The 18284-nt window shown below is 39.5% G+C and overlaps 2 protein-coding genes across 7 annotated transcripts in view; one reads left to right on the top strand and one right to left on the bottom strand.

Annotated features, from left to right (window-relative positions):
• TMEM144 (transmembrane protein 144) overlaps positions 1 to 12700 on the bottom strand; it is a 32386-nt gene extending 19686 nt beyond the window's left edge. The window contains exons 1-6 of one of the 6 annotated variants that reach the window (XM_042870823.1): positions 12485 to 12700; positions 9986 to 10142; positions 8615 to 8761; positions 6356 to 6575; positions 2333 to 2573; positions 1137 to 1293 (exon numbers count right to left, since the gene is read on the bottom strand). The gene's annotated coding sequence lies outside the window, so the exon portion shown is untranslated. Of the gene's footprint in view, positions 1 to 1136; positions 1302 to 2332; positions 2574 to 6355; positions 6576 to 8614; positions 8762 to 9985; positions 10147 to 12484 lie in introns of those variants that run through there. The other 5 variants (XM_042870822.1, XM_042870821.1, XM_042870824.1 and 2 more) reach the window with 5 other exon arrangements.
• GASK1B (golgi associated kinase 1B) lies at positions 276 to 17071 on the top strand. The gene is made up of 5 exons (XM_042870820.1): positions 276 to 476; positions 1082 to 2365; positions 9904 to 10118; positions 13605 to 13831; positions 14138 to 17071. Exons 2-5 carry the CDS (start codon positions 1369 to 1371, stop codon positions 14343 to 14345), a joined length of 1647 nt encoding a protein of 548 aa, XP_042726754.1. The 5' UTR covers positions 276 to 476; positions 1082 to 1368; the 3' UTR covers positions 14346 to 17071.
• Positions 17072 to 18284: the final 1213 nt, after the last annotated feature.

Genomic DNA, 18284 nt, shown 5'->3' with positions numbered 1-18284 from the left:
TAGCATTTTAAAAGCCACTGTTTGTTTCTCCCCGCAAGAACGTATGATTGTCAAACATTTCAAAATGCAGAGGGCCTTCTTACAAAAAAGAAAACCCTGGAAAAATGGGGATCTCTTCTGTTCATTTGTGCGCAGTGCACTAGAGGGCCCTCAGGAGTTAGAAACGGATGGAATGTACTTTTGGAAGGCACTTAGTTCACAGAACTTTTCATTACAGAAATTAAAATAGAAGAGGGCTTTTTTTTTTTTTTTTCCCATAACGTGAGGTTCATGTAAGTTTATAGCAGTTCGTATGCAAACAACCTAACAGCACGGTTCGGTTCCAAACAGTATTTGGCTTGTAATGAAGTACATAAATGTGAACTATACTTAAAACTGAAATATGGGCTAGCATTCTTTGAGAATGTCAGTTTTACTAAGTTATTTTTATTAACCTAAGGAATTCACCAGGACAAAGGATGAGTCAAGCTGAATAGGTAAGAGGTTTTATACCTTTTATAGCAATAAGTATACTGTATGCACTTATTCTATCTTTGTTTCTTTGAAAGGGTATATAAGGTACTGTGATTTTATTTGAAAAACTATTGCTAGATCCTATTTTATGGCTTCACAAGAGTGTAAAGAATTAAATATCTTTCACTTTTAATGTGGATTTACAAGTAATATGAACTGTATTTACATTAAACTAGGGAAATTTGTTACTGCTACTTTGTTTTTGTATTACTGAGTATATGCATATTTAACTACTACAGTTACTGCTTGTTAGTAGTGTGTAATTTACAGCATTTCCATAACATGAGCTTTAGTAAAGACTGTCTTATGAGAAAAAAATGACAATTTGGATTTGATAAGCTTTTCTTCTAATGTTGGAAGACAGCTAGCTGAGATTACAGTTTGAGCCTGTATTTTGTGATTTTGGTGTTTAATTTACATTGTAACTAGAAAGTGAAAGATGTATTCTGGAACATTTCTAGATGCATATTGTCTCATTTAGAACTTCTGCCTCTTTAAATATAGAACCACGGATGCTGAATGTGTGTAATGAAATGAAATGGTACTATTAACCATTTTCTTTTTGCAGTTTGCAAGGGAGAACTTCAGATATTTTAGACTACAAGTGAGTAAACTTTGCTTACATAGCGGGCTCCATTCATTCTCTGAAACCAATCACTTGCCCTGTGGTGGCTGATAAGAATTCAACGGCTTGCAGACGTGGAGTGTCAGCATCCTTAGTACTAAACACATTCCCAGGCATATCCATAGTCTCTGTCCATCACCCATGCAGGAAGCTTTCTGGAAAAGGAGAAATAGAAAACAGAGAAGGGAAATCATGCATCAGCATCCTGGCTGGAGTGTACAGAAGACTGTATGCTGTTTTCATCATGCAGATTCACTAGAGAAATGACCTTCTTTGATCAGCCAGGTAAAATAAAAAACTTGTTTATTTGTCGCCTGTGCTCCCCACGGACACTGAGGCTGTGGACTTGCAGGCGCCTGAGGACAAGGAGGAATCTGCTGTTGGGCACTGCGTGTGTGATCTACCTGGGATTCCTCGTCAGTCAAGTGGGCCACGTTTTACCCCAGCACAAAGGAGGATATGAAACGATCAGTTCCAGAAGTCTCCAGGATGCAGCGCAAACTTCTTTTCTGGGCATCCCACTGGACAGCACCCTGTCACCACCCAGCTTCCAGGAACCCAATCTGGATGGCAATGGGACCTTGGTGCCACCTAACGTGGTTTATATCACCCTACGGTCCAAGCGCAGCAAGCCTGCCAATATCCGAGGCACGGTGAAGCCAAAGAGCAGGAAGAAGCATGCAGTCCCATTGTACTATGGGCAGCACTTTCCAAAAGCCGCTTTCACTGGCCAAAAAGAGATCTTCTTCCAGCAGCCAGGGAGGGACATTCACACTGTGGGTGCCATAGGAGCAGCAACAGCTCTGGAGGCAAAAAACCACCAACTGGATATACTCCAGCATAAAGAAATGGCAGTCAGGGAAAGGGGACACCAGAGACCTGGGGGAATTTCTGGGAGGATTAAGGCACAGCCTCAGGCTGAAGAAAGTAACATCAGGATTTACAGCGAGAGCTCTCCCTCGTGGCTGAGCAAAGAAGACATTCTAAGCATGCGTATGTTGGCAGATTCTCAGATAGAGAGCATCCAAGAACTACCTTCTCATAAAGCTGTCCTGGTAGTCTTTGAGAGGGGTCCCAGCACCACAGGAACTGCCTGTAATCAGGGGCACTGCGGCATCATCAAAAGACCCCTTGACATGAGTGAAGTGTTTGCCTTTCACTTGGATAGGATCTTGGGGCTCAACAGGAGCTTACCTTCTGTGAGCAGGAAATCGGCGTTCTTCCAAGGTAATGCATTCCTATGATTTTCAGCTCTCCCATCCCACATTAACCACAGGACAGCAGCTAGTCCGAGAACTAATCCCACTGTTAGAAGGGTGTAAAGCTGACGTGTCTGTAGTTTCTGTCAGGTAATCGTGCTGTCCAAATGGTGCAGTACTTCCAAATTTAGAATAAATACAAAACCAGTTGAGTTGCTGAGAGCACTAATGATTCACTGTCCAGGAAAAAAAATTAGTAATGATAAAAAAGAGAGAGTCACATGTATGTCGCATGGCATTGTACAGACTGACTAAAGAAATTCCAAAAGGTTCCTTCTGATTCATTGGATATTTGCCTTTTATTTTTTTCATCTCTTAGATTTGACTTTAATAAAATATTATTGGAAGGGAACACAAGAATTCATCTGTCAAACAGGTGGTAGGCTAAAGGCTTTGTATTTTGTCAGGTAACAACCTACTTAAAAAGGTAGGAGGACTTCCTGAAGAAGCTTGATGCTACTTGCATGCTACTAATGCCTCTGGGCACTACTTATTTTTTAATATTATCCTCTCTCCCCTCATACTTAAAAAACTACTATGTCTCATTGAATCCTGCTTGATGCTTTGAGGCTCATTACATATTATATATTATCTAGACAGAGAAATACTTGCAGGAATTGTTGCAATATGCCTGTTAACACCAGTGGTTTAAACAGTTTTCAATGAAAACTTTGGCTTGCTATCCCATAGAGAAATTAAAGATAGATTCAGACATGCAATGCAAGTTAGAAGTCTACATCTAAGATAGCTACTTATTAAACGTCTGCAGCCTAATTGCTATTTTTGTTCAGTCACAAATCACAGCCCAAAAGGACTACGTTGCATTTTAGTGAATCATTGCTAAAGTGGCTGGCTATTTGTCTTTGCTGTTCATTTCTTACTGCTGAAATTAGCTTAAAGGAAATATTTCTGTTTCAGCCAGTCTTAAAAAAAAAAGAAACAAGTAACACAGGAATGGCTTTCTAAAATCTGATAGCAGGAAGAGGACCTAGTGATCTCTGATTTGTTCCTGCTTTGTAAACGTCCCTTTTGGCAGCCTGTACAACAATGTGAATGAATCTCTAGGAATAACAGTTCAGTGGCTTCTGAATATTATTCATACTTGCAGGGCATGGAAGATACATTATGCCCAGTTTATTTTTAGGCACAAGATTCGTCGCTATAGAGCTGTCATGAGGAATTAAGGTAGTTCAGTTTGAGGAATTCTGCACAGCGCGGCTGCGGAGATGACAGACTGCAAGTCTCTGTGAACAGCCATTAGGCTAATTGCACACTGTGTTGCACGGCGTCTGTCACCTTACAGTATGTTTTGGACTGTCTGGGACAGACAGAGTCATTCTGCTGTCTTTTATTTTCCTTTCCACATAGCTGGCTACGTTCCTATAGCAAGAAGAGCGTTGCTAGGTGATGAGAAGAGAAATAACATTATTTTGGTCCCACTTCATTTTTTCCAGCCAAAGAGCGAACGGAGGATTTGGAACAGCTACTGTACCTTGTCTCTCCATTTCTTTAGCCTCAAAATATTCTGGTGCTCAGATGCCTCATATGTACTTAAGCTCACTACTATTTGCATGCTTATATTTGGCATAATCTCGAAACCATCTTCACGTTGACAGAATTAACAAAACTGTGTTCTTAAAAACAATGTGAACAATTAGCGAGCTCATTTCTGTAGCTTGCATGCATTTAAGATGAGGTGGGCACTTCTAAGATTATTACAGGCTAGCTTGTGTCATTCATGGTTGTTCACATGACAAAGGGAGCGCTACATGATTAGAGACTGTGAACAAACGTACACAATTTCTGAACTGACATCTCTCTCCCCATGACACATCCCTTTAGCTTGCCTCACTTGTGATGTGATGCAACAGGACGTGTTTGATGTAGCAGTAAAATCTTAAAAAACGGGCTTTTCAAAACTGCCTTCCATTTTGTCGCAAGCAGTTTCAAAGAATCACATATAAACCCATACACAGATTGCGTTTCCTTTATTCCCACAGTTCCCTCACTGGTGGGTTTTTCTTTAAAAGTCTAGCAAAAGACTGTATGCAAGTTCTCTGTTCATAGCCCTCTCATTTCTTAGTTAATTGTAGACCCTCCTAGATGTTAACTAAAACTTTTTTTGGGGAAGGTTATGTTATTTTTTCATCATGCATAGACAAATCAGGTATGATAACTCTCTCATTTTTGTAATTAAGTGGCCTAATGTAAATATCCTGGGGTGTACAAGTGGGCAAAGCCCTTTCAAGTTACAGGCAGTGAGCACAATTCTGGGCATACACAAGTAGATACTCATTACTCCTATTGCTATCTACATAGCATGAACACACTGTGAGCTCCAAGACACCTATAAACAAATTATTTGTCTGTAAAACAGCAAGAACTATAAAACTCCAGGTGCTGTGGAAGAAAGCAGAGAATGGCCCTTTGTGTGTGTAAGTTCTGGCATACCTCAGGATGGAGAGCCTTCATTATTTCATAATCCTAATCTGAAGAACAGAAGAGCCTTAAGTGTTCTTGCTATGTAGCACATCTTAGTCACAGACCAACTTTAATCCATACAAGCCAAGTATGGTCGTCAGCACAGATGCTAGCTCAGCAGCTGCCAGGGTTTGCTGTGCCCCGAGCCACAGATGAAGCGATAACAGCTGGAGGGCTTTGCTCCTTTCCTGCAGCTGATTGCCAAACGGAGAGAATTGGGTCCCTTGGACCTTACCATAATGCTGAGCTCTTACTCAGCCTTCCTCACTAACACACAGCAACTGCTGCACAGTTTTGTTACATCTCTTTGCCTAAGACCTGAGCATGCTGACAACCACTCTCTAACCCACAGTTTTCTATGGTAAATTTGGCTAAATATGTTTGATCCTGTGAGAAGACTACGCACGTGTATATTCAATTCAGTGGAACCTCTGTTAGCTGGGACTGAGCCAACTGTTTGCCCAGAACTGCTTTTTGTTCCTGAAATGTGCCAGAAGATCTTCCTTTGACTAATACCTTTCATGGCTAGTTCAGTGCAAATAGGTGAATAACTCATGAGACAGATAGCTCACTGGGAATACTTGTTTTGCTTTGCTGGCCTCTACAGGATGATGAATAGAGCCATAGGTTTTTCACCACTGTACCTTACACTACCAGCCTGCATTTGTCATTCCACCAAAAGCTGCACAACAGCAGGTAAAGGTGTTATGAATGTCATTAATTTTAAGGCAATGAACAAGAAAAACCTCGCATTGCCTTATGCATTTAAAATGCTTTAAAGTGCTTCAGTTTATCCGTGCTACTTCTGTCAGCCTGAACAACTTACACCATCATGTCATACATGTCTCCAAGGGTACCAGAGGTATATTTCCAGTATCTTGTTGAGTAGAGATGTTTGTGTGTAAGTCCATATTCTGGAGGTTAACTAATACACATTTGATGTATTCCTTAATTTGAATGCCCATGTGCACACAGGTCAAATTTTGCAAATAAGGTGTACAGGTAGGATAAATAAATGGCCTAAATCATGTCCTTTCTGCTTCTGTACTTTATATTTTTTCTCAGAACATAATCTAAAACAAACTCTCAAGTCCAAATGCTGCTGTCAGACTCCCTCAGCTTTCCATACCAAGTTACGTGGGCAACTAAACTGTTCCTTTTAAATGTGACAGCAGTAAACCGCACTGCATTGCAGCTAACAGTGATAAGTTTGAAAAGGGCTCCAAGGACCTCCTGAAATACCTGCTTTCTTATTGAAGGTCTCTTGGGTACCTTCAAAAGTATTTTCTTTGAAAGTTAGTCTGCTGTAAGTTAGCAGACAAGGTAGAAGAATAACATTAGCAAGAGCATCTGTGTGGTGAAGCAGCATGCAGTCCAATTTTGAAGTGACACGGCACGTGGATCTCTGAGATAATGCTGATGTAGAAGAAGCCAAGCAGTGCTACATTGCTTAACTGTGAACAGAGGGTCTGAGTACCTTGGGGCAGCCAAATGTGGTGACCTGGGGTTTCTGTATTCAGCTTTGGATTCCCCACAGCTGAGCCTTCTAAGGACCAAATCAATTTGTAGAAATATTTTGATGCTGGAAAAATCCACACAGATTATTGGGAAGCAGATTCCAGTACAAATTCTGAAAGCCTACTTCATGCAGTTTTCCAGCTCATTTCATCTTCAGGTAGCCAACTAGTTAAATGGATCTAAAGCAGCAGGTGAAAAGAAAATGAAGTTAATCTGCTTCGAGTAAGTTTCCCTGTCTCCCTCTTAGTATTTCCTTCTCTCACTGTGAATTTCTCAGGAGTTTTTTCAGTCCTTAGGTCCTTCAGTAACAGGCAACCATGGCATTCTTGGTAATTAGAGCCACAGTGCAGCTGCAGCAACAGAAAAACAGCAACCCTTTGTGTTACTATATAAAACTGATTAGGGAACAGGCCCACCCAGGACAAATGGACTTATTCTGGTGTGCTGGACCTCCTCAGGTCTGGCTGTATCAGACTGGGTGCTCTTGGTTGGGCCTTGTTTTCCACTGCTCTGTTAACTCTAGCCCCATCCTCAGGAGGTTTGAATCAGAAGAACTGCAGATCTCTATGGGTTCATGCCAAGTCATACAGCTGTGAATCATCCCCTTATCTGCTTTAATTCAGCAAATTTGTGTTTTCCTGCTAGTGTCAAAAATTTAAGTTGCTGCTCTTTACCGAAGCTGCTGTTTTGTATTCCCATAATTCAATTTAGATTACAGAGTTGAAACATTTTATTTTGGCTCATCTTTTCTACTCTCATTTCCTCTGGAATGCAAACATTTCCTGTATTTAACCTTGCTCTCTAATTTTTTTTTTAATCATATTGGAAACTAAGATATTATTCAAGTATATCACTATTATGTATATTACTATTGTTAATATTGTATATATAATTTTATATTATATAATATATACAATAATAATACTATTATTAATATTACCATTGTTTATCATGCCCCCTTTGAGTAGAAAGGAGATGTTTGTTTTGTTAGAAGGCGGTTTACATATTTGATTTGTTGAAAAAGTTGCAAGTTGCTTATTTAAGCTGCTGACAAAGGTCCAAAAACAGATCAGATTTGATCCTGAAGGAAGCTGGTTTTTTGACTATATATTTTTTTGCATGTGTGCCATTTTTCAATGTTTTTATAGACCTTCTCCAGCAGCCTTGGAAAAGAGGCTTAGCTGATGGCTGACCTGACTTAAGTATCTACAGTGATGGAGACAGAGTGAGGGAGATTGGGAAATGGCTAGGAATTAGGAAATTAAACTCCTAAACACTCATTCAGGCATCTCAGTAGAAAAGGAGCTTGATTTTACGGGAGTGCTCGGCACTGTTCCTCTCCCATCAAAGGAAACATGCTGATGCGTGATGCTGATCGTAGTAAAAGGGCACTTTTGGGGTTCAAAAAGGACAAATCAAGGATCTAATCAAGGAGGGGAGTTAAAGAGCCACAGTTTGCCTTGATTTGAGGACTACCTCGTATGCATATGTTATGGCATAGAGAAGATCAAGTACATTCTGGTGGTGGAAAAGAGTTTATTTTTCTCTACTTAGTCTCTCTTACTGGAGCAGACACTGCGACATGATTGTGCATGGAGTCTAACATCCTAAATCATTCCAAAAGTAATGCCTCCTATTTATTTCCATGGACACTACAACAGATACAAAGAGCACAATACCATTACTTGATAGAACAAATTCTCAGCTACAAAACTCTCTTTTTCAACAGTCACCATCACTAGCTGTGTGTTTTCAATGGCGATGAACAGGAGCCTGCATGTTGCACTCAACAAAATCTTACCAGCAGAGGTGACCCACAGTCACCATTGCTGAAGCACACCATCCAGCCCTCACCATGCTCACATCCACTGTTAATCTCCTGAGTGTTCAGCAAGCACTGATAAATGTCAGTGGATGCTGTTTTTCCCACACGGAGGAATTCAGTGGCACACCTGTGCTATATATGCACTTCCACATCAGATGCCATTTTGTTAGACTGCCCCTCTGCTGCCATCTGTCACATGGCAACAGAATATAAAGAAATATTGGCGGGAAGGTTCTACTGCTGTACCACCAACATCCTCCTCTGGCATCATGGACCAACACAGTAAAATAGGAGTCATTACTTTTGGTGCACTTCTGTTTTGTTGGCAGTACAGTGGTGGATCTTCACATATAATTCACTGCTAATTATTGACAAAGAAAATTTCTTACTTACTGTGATCAGTCAGAAGAAGGTGCTGTGTGGAGATCCATCAACCATCCTCACTGCTTACAGATGGAGGATTCACATTGGCACCTTCTACCTCGCTGTTCTGACATCAATCCAGGTTGCCTCTGAAGAAGGTGCCATGGAGCACGTTGCCTGCATGAGGAAAGGAGAGCTTCTTTTCAGATACATCTTTATGTCCAAGTACATACAGAGGACAGATAGTTTAGACTGCATGAATTGCACGTTTGGCATGTAGGTTTAAGACCTTCAAGTTGGATATAAATGAATTCTAGAGCTTTGCACACATCTCAACACCTGCTAGTAAATAACTGGCTTGCAATCAAGTGATTCCCATTCTCTGTAACAAGGCATCATATTTCGGTCTTCCTGCAAAACAAGATTTTATTTTCAAGTTTTAATAAACCACAGTCAGTTCTTGGTCCTTGACTGCTTAAGGCAGCAACAGGAGCATTGCATTGGCAGTGAAACTGTCCAATTTTCCTTAGAGGACACACATGCCTGTTATTAGATACGGGGCGAAAAATCTCTTAGCTTATTTTAAACTTTTTCAGTGGTATGTTCCCACTAAATACTATAAAACTTGGATTCAGCAGTGCTAATACACTCGACTTAGTGATTTCAAAGGAAAGTGGAACGCTCTCAATATAGAGGGGAAAAAAAAGTCAAAATAGTTGCTATACAAAGCAGCTCTCATGTTCTATCAGTCTCTGAAAAAAATATAATAAAATTGTCAAGGTGTTTATTCATGCTAAGCTAACACTACAGTATTCTCATACATCACTTCAGGACTGTGAAATCACACATTATAAGCCCACAATACTAAAAATAACAGAATAAATCCACTTTGAGTATAGGATTTATAATCTTTTTATGCCCATTATATGGGAAAATGCACTTTGAGAGAAGTTTTCAAGCTCTTGTAAATCATCATCAGTTCACTGCAGAAACGTCACCGTTGGTTCACAGCAGCATTAGGGTATTAATCTACCTGTGCACTTTGTAATACTTTGGTTTAGTGTATGACTTACTATGTTAATCTCCTCCAAGTGGAAAAAACAGCTTTCTGTACACTGAAGGCATCTGTCTGTGCTTCTTCCATTCTTTTGGTGTCTGGTTTTAGATGCGGATTAAGACCACATAAACCAAAGGATGTTCAGTCATCAGCCTGTGGCAACATTTTTTCTGCCACATCTGTGATCGTGGATGCTTAGGCAATGTCTAAAGTCAGTCTGACAGCATCCCAGTATAACTACAACCTATTTCTCCTTTTTCAGCTGGTCAAGCCTGCCCTGTTATTCTCTGGGATTCTTCCCTGAGTCCGACCGATAACAATACTCACTCTTCAGTGAGACTAACCTGGGGAAAATATCAGCAACTACTGAAGCGGAAATGCTGGCAGAATGGTAAAGTTCCCAAAGATGAGTGGGGCTGCACTGAAATCCATCACCATGAGTGGTCCAAGATGGCAGTCTTCGATTTTCTTCTGCAGGTACGACATTTAATGAACACATATCTGCCTCAAAAATCACAGAAACACACGTGGGATCTTAGAAAATTCTTCTTTTTTTTTTTTTAAATGCACAATCTGAACTTGCTCCTGGTTACATTTGATTAAAATGTTCAAAATGACTCGTAGTCAAGGAAAGATCAGAAACCAGGCTGACCCACTTAGAGATGTTTTGTATTACTTCACCTCTGAGGCAGGCAGTGTTTCTCTGCACATGGTTCTTGATAGTGTTCACAGCTGTAAAGCACTTATGATAAGAAAGGGTTCAGCTGCTTAGCTTTGGTCAGGTGAAATTGGGGTCAAGACAAGAGCTGTAGAAGTAAATTTCCTGACTTTTTACAAATTTACCATTGATTTAATGTTTAGACTTAATGACCATAGCTGCTGTTTTTCAGTTAGGTATTGCACATCAGCATTTGCTTTCCAAGCAGCACCACACTAGGGCTTTGTCCTGTGGTATCATGATGTGAATACAGTTACGCAGCAAGACATTAATACACTCTCTCTATTAATAAGGACTGAGCTGAACTAACTATATATGGCTGGCAGCTGATTTTATACCTCGCTTAGCATTGCTTCCAATTGTCTCTGCCTGCCTCCTGCAGCAATTACTGACGTCTATAAAGCTATTGGTATTTAAAATTGAACTTAGCACTAGTTTTATACACTGCGATTGAGCGCTCATATCATTCAACTTTTTAATAGAATTTCATTTCTTGAAATATAACAGTCATTCTGCCTTATGAATAGCCTATCTCTGCCCTTCTCAAGTCTGTTATAGGATTAACAAATGCTTCCTATGCTTGCATTTTTGCAGTCTTGTTAAACAGAGCATGAAATTTTCCTCTGAAAATATACTGTTGGTTGTTTAAAGACTCCATCTTTAGTTCTACTATGAGCAAGAAACTCTTAGAAAGTAGCATAAAGTCACACGTGGATTATTTTGGTTCTAAACATAACACAATATACCCCAAACAGAAATAAAGCAGAATACATCAGTTAATTTTCTCATGCCAATGTTTTCTTGTTGAACAGTTTAAAAATTCTTAGCAGTTCTGTGCTGTTTTTTAATTTTAAGATCTTCTAGGACAAGGTTTTAAACTTCTTAAGGGAATTCCTGTTTTCTAGAAGGAGAGGGCAGTTAAAAAAACCATTCTATTCTAAGATGGGATTTTTATCCTCTGTGCATATAAGATTGAATAAGAATGAATAATTCAGAAAATAGAAAGGGAATTTGAAGAACTAAGGTACCTGTGTAATGTGCTTACAGGGGCTGTGCTATGGAGATAGTCTAACATCTCAGAACTTGAGGAGCATAAGCACCATGATGGTCTGAGACTGTTCAAGATAGTTAAAGAGGCCCTCAGATGTAATAATCTTAAATTGGTTCAAGAAAAAAAAAGCCTTAATAGTTTAAAGCCTAGTCTGCTAAACTACAGAACACTGCTGTAAAAAAGCGCTTCATAAATCATTTAGTACTACAGTGAAAGGTTAAACATAATTCTATCAAAGAAATGCCTTTGGTGCTCTTAAAGAGGTTCCTAATCTCTGGATTCAAATACTGTAAACCATAGGAGCAGGCTGACAAATGCTTGTTTTTGGCCTTTGCTTGCCTTTTTCAAGAACTCAGGTGGAGTAAGGACACAAAAAATAAAAATGACTTCTTCAATTTTCTTGTGCATACATAAATATATATCAAAAATCAGTAGCAAGCTGTTAAGGTTCCAATATCAGTTCCAGATTATCACCTTGCTCTGTTCTAACGCTGTAATGTTGCAGTGCATGCAGAAGGCTATCTGTAAGAACACAATCTACTTGTCTATTTAACACACGCAATGAAATGTGGTGAGGATGAAATAGGGTTACGTACAAGAGGAGTCTTGAAGCTGCTCCTTCACTTTTGGACAACGAATTATATGGGAAATGAGGTAGGATGCTGCAAGCAACAGAGTCTTTTGTTCCTGCTCATTGCTGCGCAGCAGAAAAGAGAGGAAGAAATCTAGTTCTTCTCCCAGGATTTTCTCAGTTGACAATAAACACTCCCACCAAGACCAGTGGCAGCAGTGCTACACGCTTCAGACGAAAAAAGAGCTCTCAGGCTTTCATTTGATGAACAATAACAGGAGACCTTTCAAACATTTACCAGTTCTCCATCAGAAGTCACAGTACTTCATTTCACTGAGGTGCCAAAAAATAAGACTAATTTTAGAAGGCTTTGTGCTTACATGAGCAGTATTATTTTCACGCCTAGAGCAGTTTTAAAGGTTAACACTATATAGTGAACAAGAAGGGCAGAAAAAAAGAATTACTATCAGTTAGTTTATTCATGAAGTCTAAATGCATCTTACCTCACTCCTGCTCCCAAAACACCTATGAGTAAGAATAGGATTAGTCCCCAGGAGAAACCAAGGCTGGAGTTGAGGGCAACCACAAAGCAGGCCTGGCAGTGTTTAGCACACGGCACAGGGTCATCAAGCCAGAACCCCTATGCAGCTACCCAGTAACACCAAGTAACAGGACAAGAAGCACGTGCACCTCCAGCAAGGCCAAAAAGAGGACTGAAGTGCTGAGCCTGAGCTTAAATAGGGCTCCTGGGCCCATGGGCAATGTGTGAAGGTTCCAGGTGAGACTGTTTAAGGCAATTAAGGCCAGTCATGCACTCAGGGTTCAGGCAATACTGTTATCTAATCAGCAGGAAATAGGAGTACCTGTGAAGCGTGATGTATCTTTCCATGCTCAACAGTTAGCCTAAAATGGCATCCTTTGCTCAGGGAGTGCTTAGTTCTTGTCATTGTTTACGTGAGGACCAGAAATGACTAGCTCAGGAGAGATGCTTAGCATTTACACTGCTATAGTTAGACCAGATGTATTCCTCCAGCTAAGTGCTGTGTGATGACTGAGTGAGTGTTCCCATGGGAAACAACAGTCCAGACCTTGATGTCATTAAAGTATGCATCACAGGGCAGCTTGCAGAGGCTTCTCTGTGGTTACAAATCTCCTCTTCATTCCTGCATTTGGTGCCTTCTGCCCCTTACCCATCTTTAAAAAGAGCAAAAAATTTGCATGTCTGATAGAAAATTGAGGCCTTTTGTGTCTGTCAGGCTATGCTATTTCTATTGTGCTCCCACAGACGACATGTAAAAAAAACCCTACAGCCTTTGGTAAAAACTCCCCAATTGTTATTCTAGTTACAAAGTGGCATTGTTCCATTATTTTCAAAGAATTTCTACTGACATAACAAATCATGGCTATAAAACGGATACAATACACAGTCTAGCAAATTGCTTTTAACAGTATGAGAAATCTGTGGACCAGGTCGTTAATGCCATTTCACTGCTGCCTTTAATTATGCTTCTTCTGGGCTTGTTCTCTTGCCAGCTGTGCTAGTGAGCAATGTCTGACAGTGGCACCATGCCCCAAATACTTTGATGCTGTTCTCACTCAGCGCTCTGCTGTGCTTGGTTTTAGATCTATAACCGGCTAGACAGACACTGCTGTGGATTCAAACCTCTGAAGGAGGATTCCTGTGTGCAGCAAGGACTGGCTCTGAGATGCAGTGATCAGGATGCCGTTGACTTGACGCACATAGTGCAGAGAAGGCACGATCAAAGGCACTTGGCCTTCATAGCCAATAAAGGTTTCTTTGACAGAAGTGAGGACAATCTCGACTTCAAAATACTGCAAGGAATCAATGAGTAAGCTTTAAGTTAATAATTTTGTCAAATGAGTTGCCATATCATAATCAAAAAGCAAGGGACGCTAAGTTACTGGAATAATAGCAGCAGCCCAAGAAGTGTGTAACGACTTACAGGATGTGTCTAAAAATGTGTGAGTAATCTTACTTGTGTAAAAGATACAGTTAACTCATGCATGATTAGGCATGTGTGGACTTCATTTGCTGAGTCACGGTCTGTATTCGTAGAACTGATTGCTAAACCACAACGTGAATATTGCAATTCAAAGCGACGGCAAAACTGATGATTTTCTTTGTGCTCCTCCAGATTCCCTGAGTCTGCAGTTTCAGTGCTGAGGAGCCAGCGTTTACGGGAGAAGTTGCTTCAGTCTTTGTTCCTTGACAAAGTATACTGGGAGAGCCAAGGAGGCAGAAAAGGAATTGAAAAGCTTATTGATGTCATAGAAAGGAGGTCCAAAATTCTTCTTACTTACATAAATGCACACGGAGCCAAAATACTGCCCATGAATGAATGAGCTTCTGAGAGACAGTCCTTAAAATAACTCGTGTGGGGCAAAAATCGAGAGTAAAATTCATTTATTTCATAGATTTATTTAACTTTTATTTTTCCAGACTTCCAAATGTATTTTTGAATAAGAAGCCTTACGTGGCTTAAAAGCATCACTTAAACATCAGCTGCAGCTCAACGCAATGCACTTCTAGGTCGTCAGTGAAATAAAAAAAATGTCAAATAATACAACAAACGATACAGAAATAAGTATGCACCACGAGCACTCCTACTAAACCATTTGAAAATCAGCAACAAGATTTTCAGCACATTAGTCTGGATTCCCTCATTCAAGTCAGTAATGTTTTACTGCAGATTTAAATGGGAAGAGATTTTAGTCACTTCGTACATCAGTGAAAATTGCCATCACATCTGCATGCTGTAACATACAGGAATTCATCTGTTTGATTAAGAACACTACAATTCCAACATTTCCAAATGATTATTTTGTTTTATTTTGGTCTTCTGAAATCTGAGGACTGAACTTCTCTCTTTTAAGCTATATTTCCATTGGACACGAGGAAAATTTAGAATCAGAGAGAGGGAAACATGGCTTTAACAATAATAATTAATTTGACAAATACAGTTTTCACCTGTCTGATGTGGAACACACTTTGTCATGAGTCATTTTTTACAATGTATCATTTCCAGTGCAGGTTGGTTTGTTTTCTGACTGGGTCATCTGATATTTCTGCTTATTGATTAACTGAGTGTTACTCACAGACTCATCCTTTAGCACCACCATTTCATTTTTAGAAATTTAGCTCTGGCTTCGTGTAAATATGCTGCTAAATTAAGTATAATGTTTGTTTTTGCAACATTCTTGACACAGTTTATTAGAATGTTATCAAAAGGCAGATCTAATAGTGACGCAAACGTTGTTAAAATCAGAACTGAAAATCTTTCTGCTGCTTGTTTAGCTCTTGCCAGCAACCCAAGCTCTGGTTTTAAATTGAGACTGACGATTTTGATTCCAGCTGATGACTTGGCCCAAATATTCCCATAAGTAAGGTTGTTTGAGAAGCTTGGACAAGCACTTTAGATTCTCAGCCTGGATCTATTCCAGAAAATATTCTGTTCAAGGAGCAAAATATCAACTGCTATAGTCTATCCCAAAATATATCTTCTACCTATCTGTTTAGAAAGGTTCTTACTTTTTTTTTTTTAAATAAACATCTATCCTTTTTTTACCATGAGATAATAGCAGAAGTTAAATGCTTTCATCTATTCTTCATGTATAGTGAAAAAGAAAACACCACCACTAATATAGGATGCAGAGCATTTAAAGATATTTTTGGAAATGCTTGTGTAACATTTTTCATTATTAGAAACTGAAATGTAAATATGGATGGGTGAAGTTATCTTAAATAACTGCGATTCCACTGCAGCTAAAACAGATTTTCTTCCTTATTATCATAACATCTATTACCAATTGAAGAAATAGATCTAATTGGAGGCAGAGTTAAAGACTCTTAATAAAATTTGAAGAGCTTGGCCATCTAAATAATCTTTTATTTTATTCTGTCAGTAAAGGGCAGATACATTCAAAAATTTCCTAGAACTTACCAATTGCTTTTAGAGGACATGTTTTTAAGTGCCTTGGACTTTTTAATGACACCAAAGTAGAATTTTATAGGGTTTTCATATTATCCCGTTCTTAAAATGTTATATTAGCCAGATAATTTCTATTGCAGAAACAAAAGTATTAGTGTAGCTTGCATTTTCACTGAGCCTAGAGAGAGAAATAGTCCTCTGGATCCATTTCACATGGTACTCCTGTTGCATTTATCACAAATTTCACTCTGATGACTGTTACAATCAATCTGTCCTTTTTTCTAGCCTATATCAGTTTTCTTCCTGCTAGATGCTTTTCTATTGGATTATCACACACTGGTAAGAATGAAGGATGTGACTCTCAGCTGCACTGAACTTCAAAGAGGGCCAAGGAAACGTACAGCACTGCAGTCGATCATGAAAGAACCCTGACTGGAACTTTCCTAGTTTTTCCTCTTCTGGTTCTAAGACAACACACGCAGAGATGTGGAGCATCTCTCCTGTGAGGAGAGGTTGAGAGAACTGGGTTTTTTCAGCCTGGAGAAGAGGTAATCTGCAGGACAGAATGATGTCTAGGCTTCAAAGGAAGTCTGTATCAAGTCTTCTCAGAACTCCTGCAGGGACTGATAAACTCAGAGTGAATATGCACAACAGGATAAGCTGTCCCTTTCCAAGGGCCAAGGAATACTTCTTTCTCTGAAATTCTGAGTATGAGCACACTCCAGGAGGTGTGCTGTATGCTGCATCATGTTCTCACCTTATAATCATGTCTTAGTATTATTTTATGTGTAGCTGGGAGCATTGCTGTCTATATTGCATAAAAATGCCCCATTTCCAAGTCCTGCCAACACTCTTGTCTTCAGACAGTCAGGAGAGGCTCGAGGAGGCTGGCAGTGGGATTGCAAAATGCTCCTAATCCAATAACGTTGATCAAAACTCCAGGAAGAGTCTTTTCTTCCTGACGTTTATACTGTTATATATCTTTGTACTTGAGTTTGGTACAAGGAATGATTGGTAGAGTGTGTATGAGTACACACAAGCCCAGTTCTCTCATTTTCTTTTCTTCTTTCAAAAACGAAGAATTCTGTACTTTTTGAGTGTACTTGGGTAAATGCTTCAGTAAAAAATACAGAAGAAGCACTTTGTGTAGTTTGTTTATTCACTGCTACTACATTCAAGACATGGGCTCTCCTCTCAGTAGGATATATATATATACTGAGAAATCAGTCCATTTCCTTATAAAACAGCATGAACTTGGACTGACATTCCTGCACAGAAGCCTAAGTAATACTGACAGACAGAAAGAAAAGGAAGAAGCCTTGATCTACCTATGGTAGGGATCAACTGAGAGCCAAGGAAGTAGGTTTTAGTCATTTCTGCTGGGCTGCCTTCCATTTAAGGGCATATGGGACCAGACAAATATTCCTGCTGCGCATTACTCGGAAGGGTGTAACCAACGGCAACAGTCCAAAATCTGTGGGTGGGAAAAGAAGATTATGTCATTCTTGAATCTCCCTGAAAGCCAGAACCACATAAAATGGAGTAACTAAGAAAATCAGGAGGGTTCGCTGATTTCATAACATTGGAAGACGGAGCTTAAAATAAGTAGCACAGGCACAGATGCCTTGAAATTCCTCAGGAGCTTGCCAGCAAGTTTATAATCTTAAGACTTTTCAGAAGCTGAGAACATGAAAACTTTTGTGGAGCGCTGTGGGAGAAATGTCTCTTTCTTTTTCTCTTCCTTTTTTTTTTCCCCATACATTCTATCACGTACTACATTAAAGAAAGATAAATTCCACAGTTTCAAAAGTGCAAATACATGCTTAGGGGACATTAAGGGACAAGCTTCCAGTAGCAATTCTGGGAATGCTTTAAAGCACGTTTGTGTATGTGAATAAGAACATATATGAATATATGTAACTTATACATACCTTAGCTTTTTTGTAATAAAAGGCTCAGTTCTACTCACAGAGTGAGTATTCAATTTGTTGTTTACATGTAGAATTGTGCTGTTTGAAAGTGTAAGTTCAGTTGTGGGTATATACAGGTCAAAGTTTAAACAAAGCATTATAATGGAAGCATCTTTTGTTCTCAAAGCATTAACTCTTCCCATGCTAACATATCCAGGCAATGTAAAAAGTTTTCTATTTACAATTGTAAAGAAAAACAGCTATCTAAGCTAAACAGCCAGACAACAGCGCTATCAAATCTGAGGTGTTTTTACATTAGATGCAGAGGTTCCGTCTGAAACTTGTGCATTTTACATTCAACCTGTTTGTCCTCTTGTAGTGACACTAAAGGCATTATCACAAACTGTGAATTGTTCGACTGCTGCTGTTGTCACCTGATGCCC

This window comes from Lagopus leucura, unplaced genomic scaffold (genome assembly GCF_019238085.1).
Source record: "Lagopus leucura isolate 7727_CA_CO unplaced genomic scaffold, USGS_WTPT01 Super-Scaffold_100004, whole genome shotgun sequence".
Taxonomy (NCBI): Eukaryota; Metazoa; Chordata; class Aves; order Galliformes; family Phasianidae; genus Lagopus; species Lagopus leucura.
This window is presented reverse-complemented; position numbering and strand designations above follow the sequence as displayed.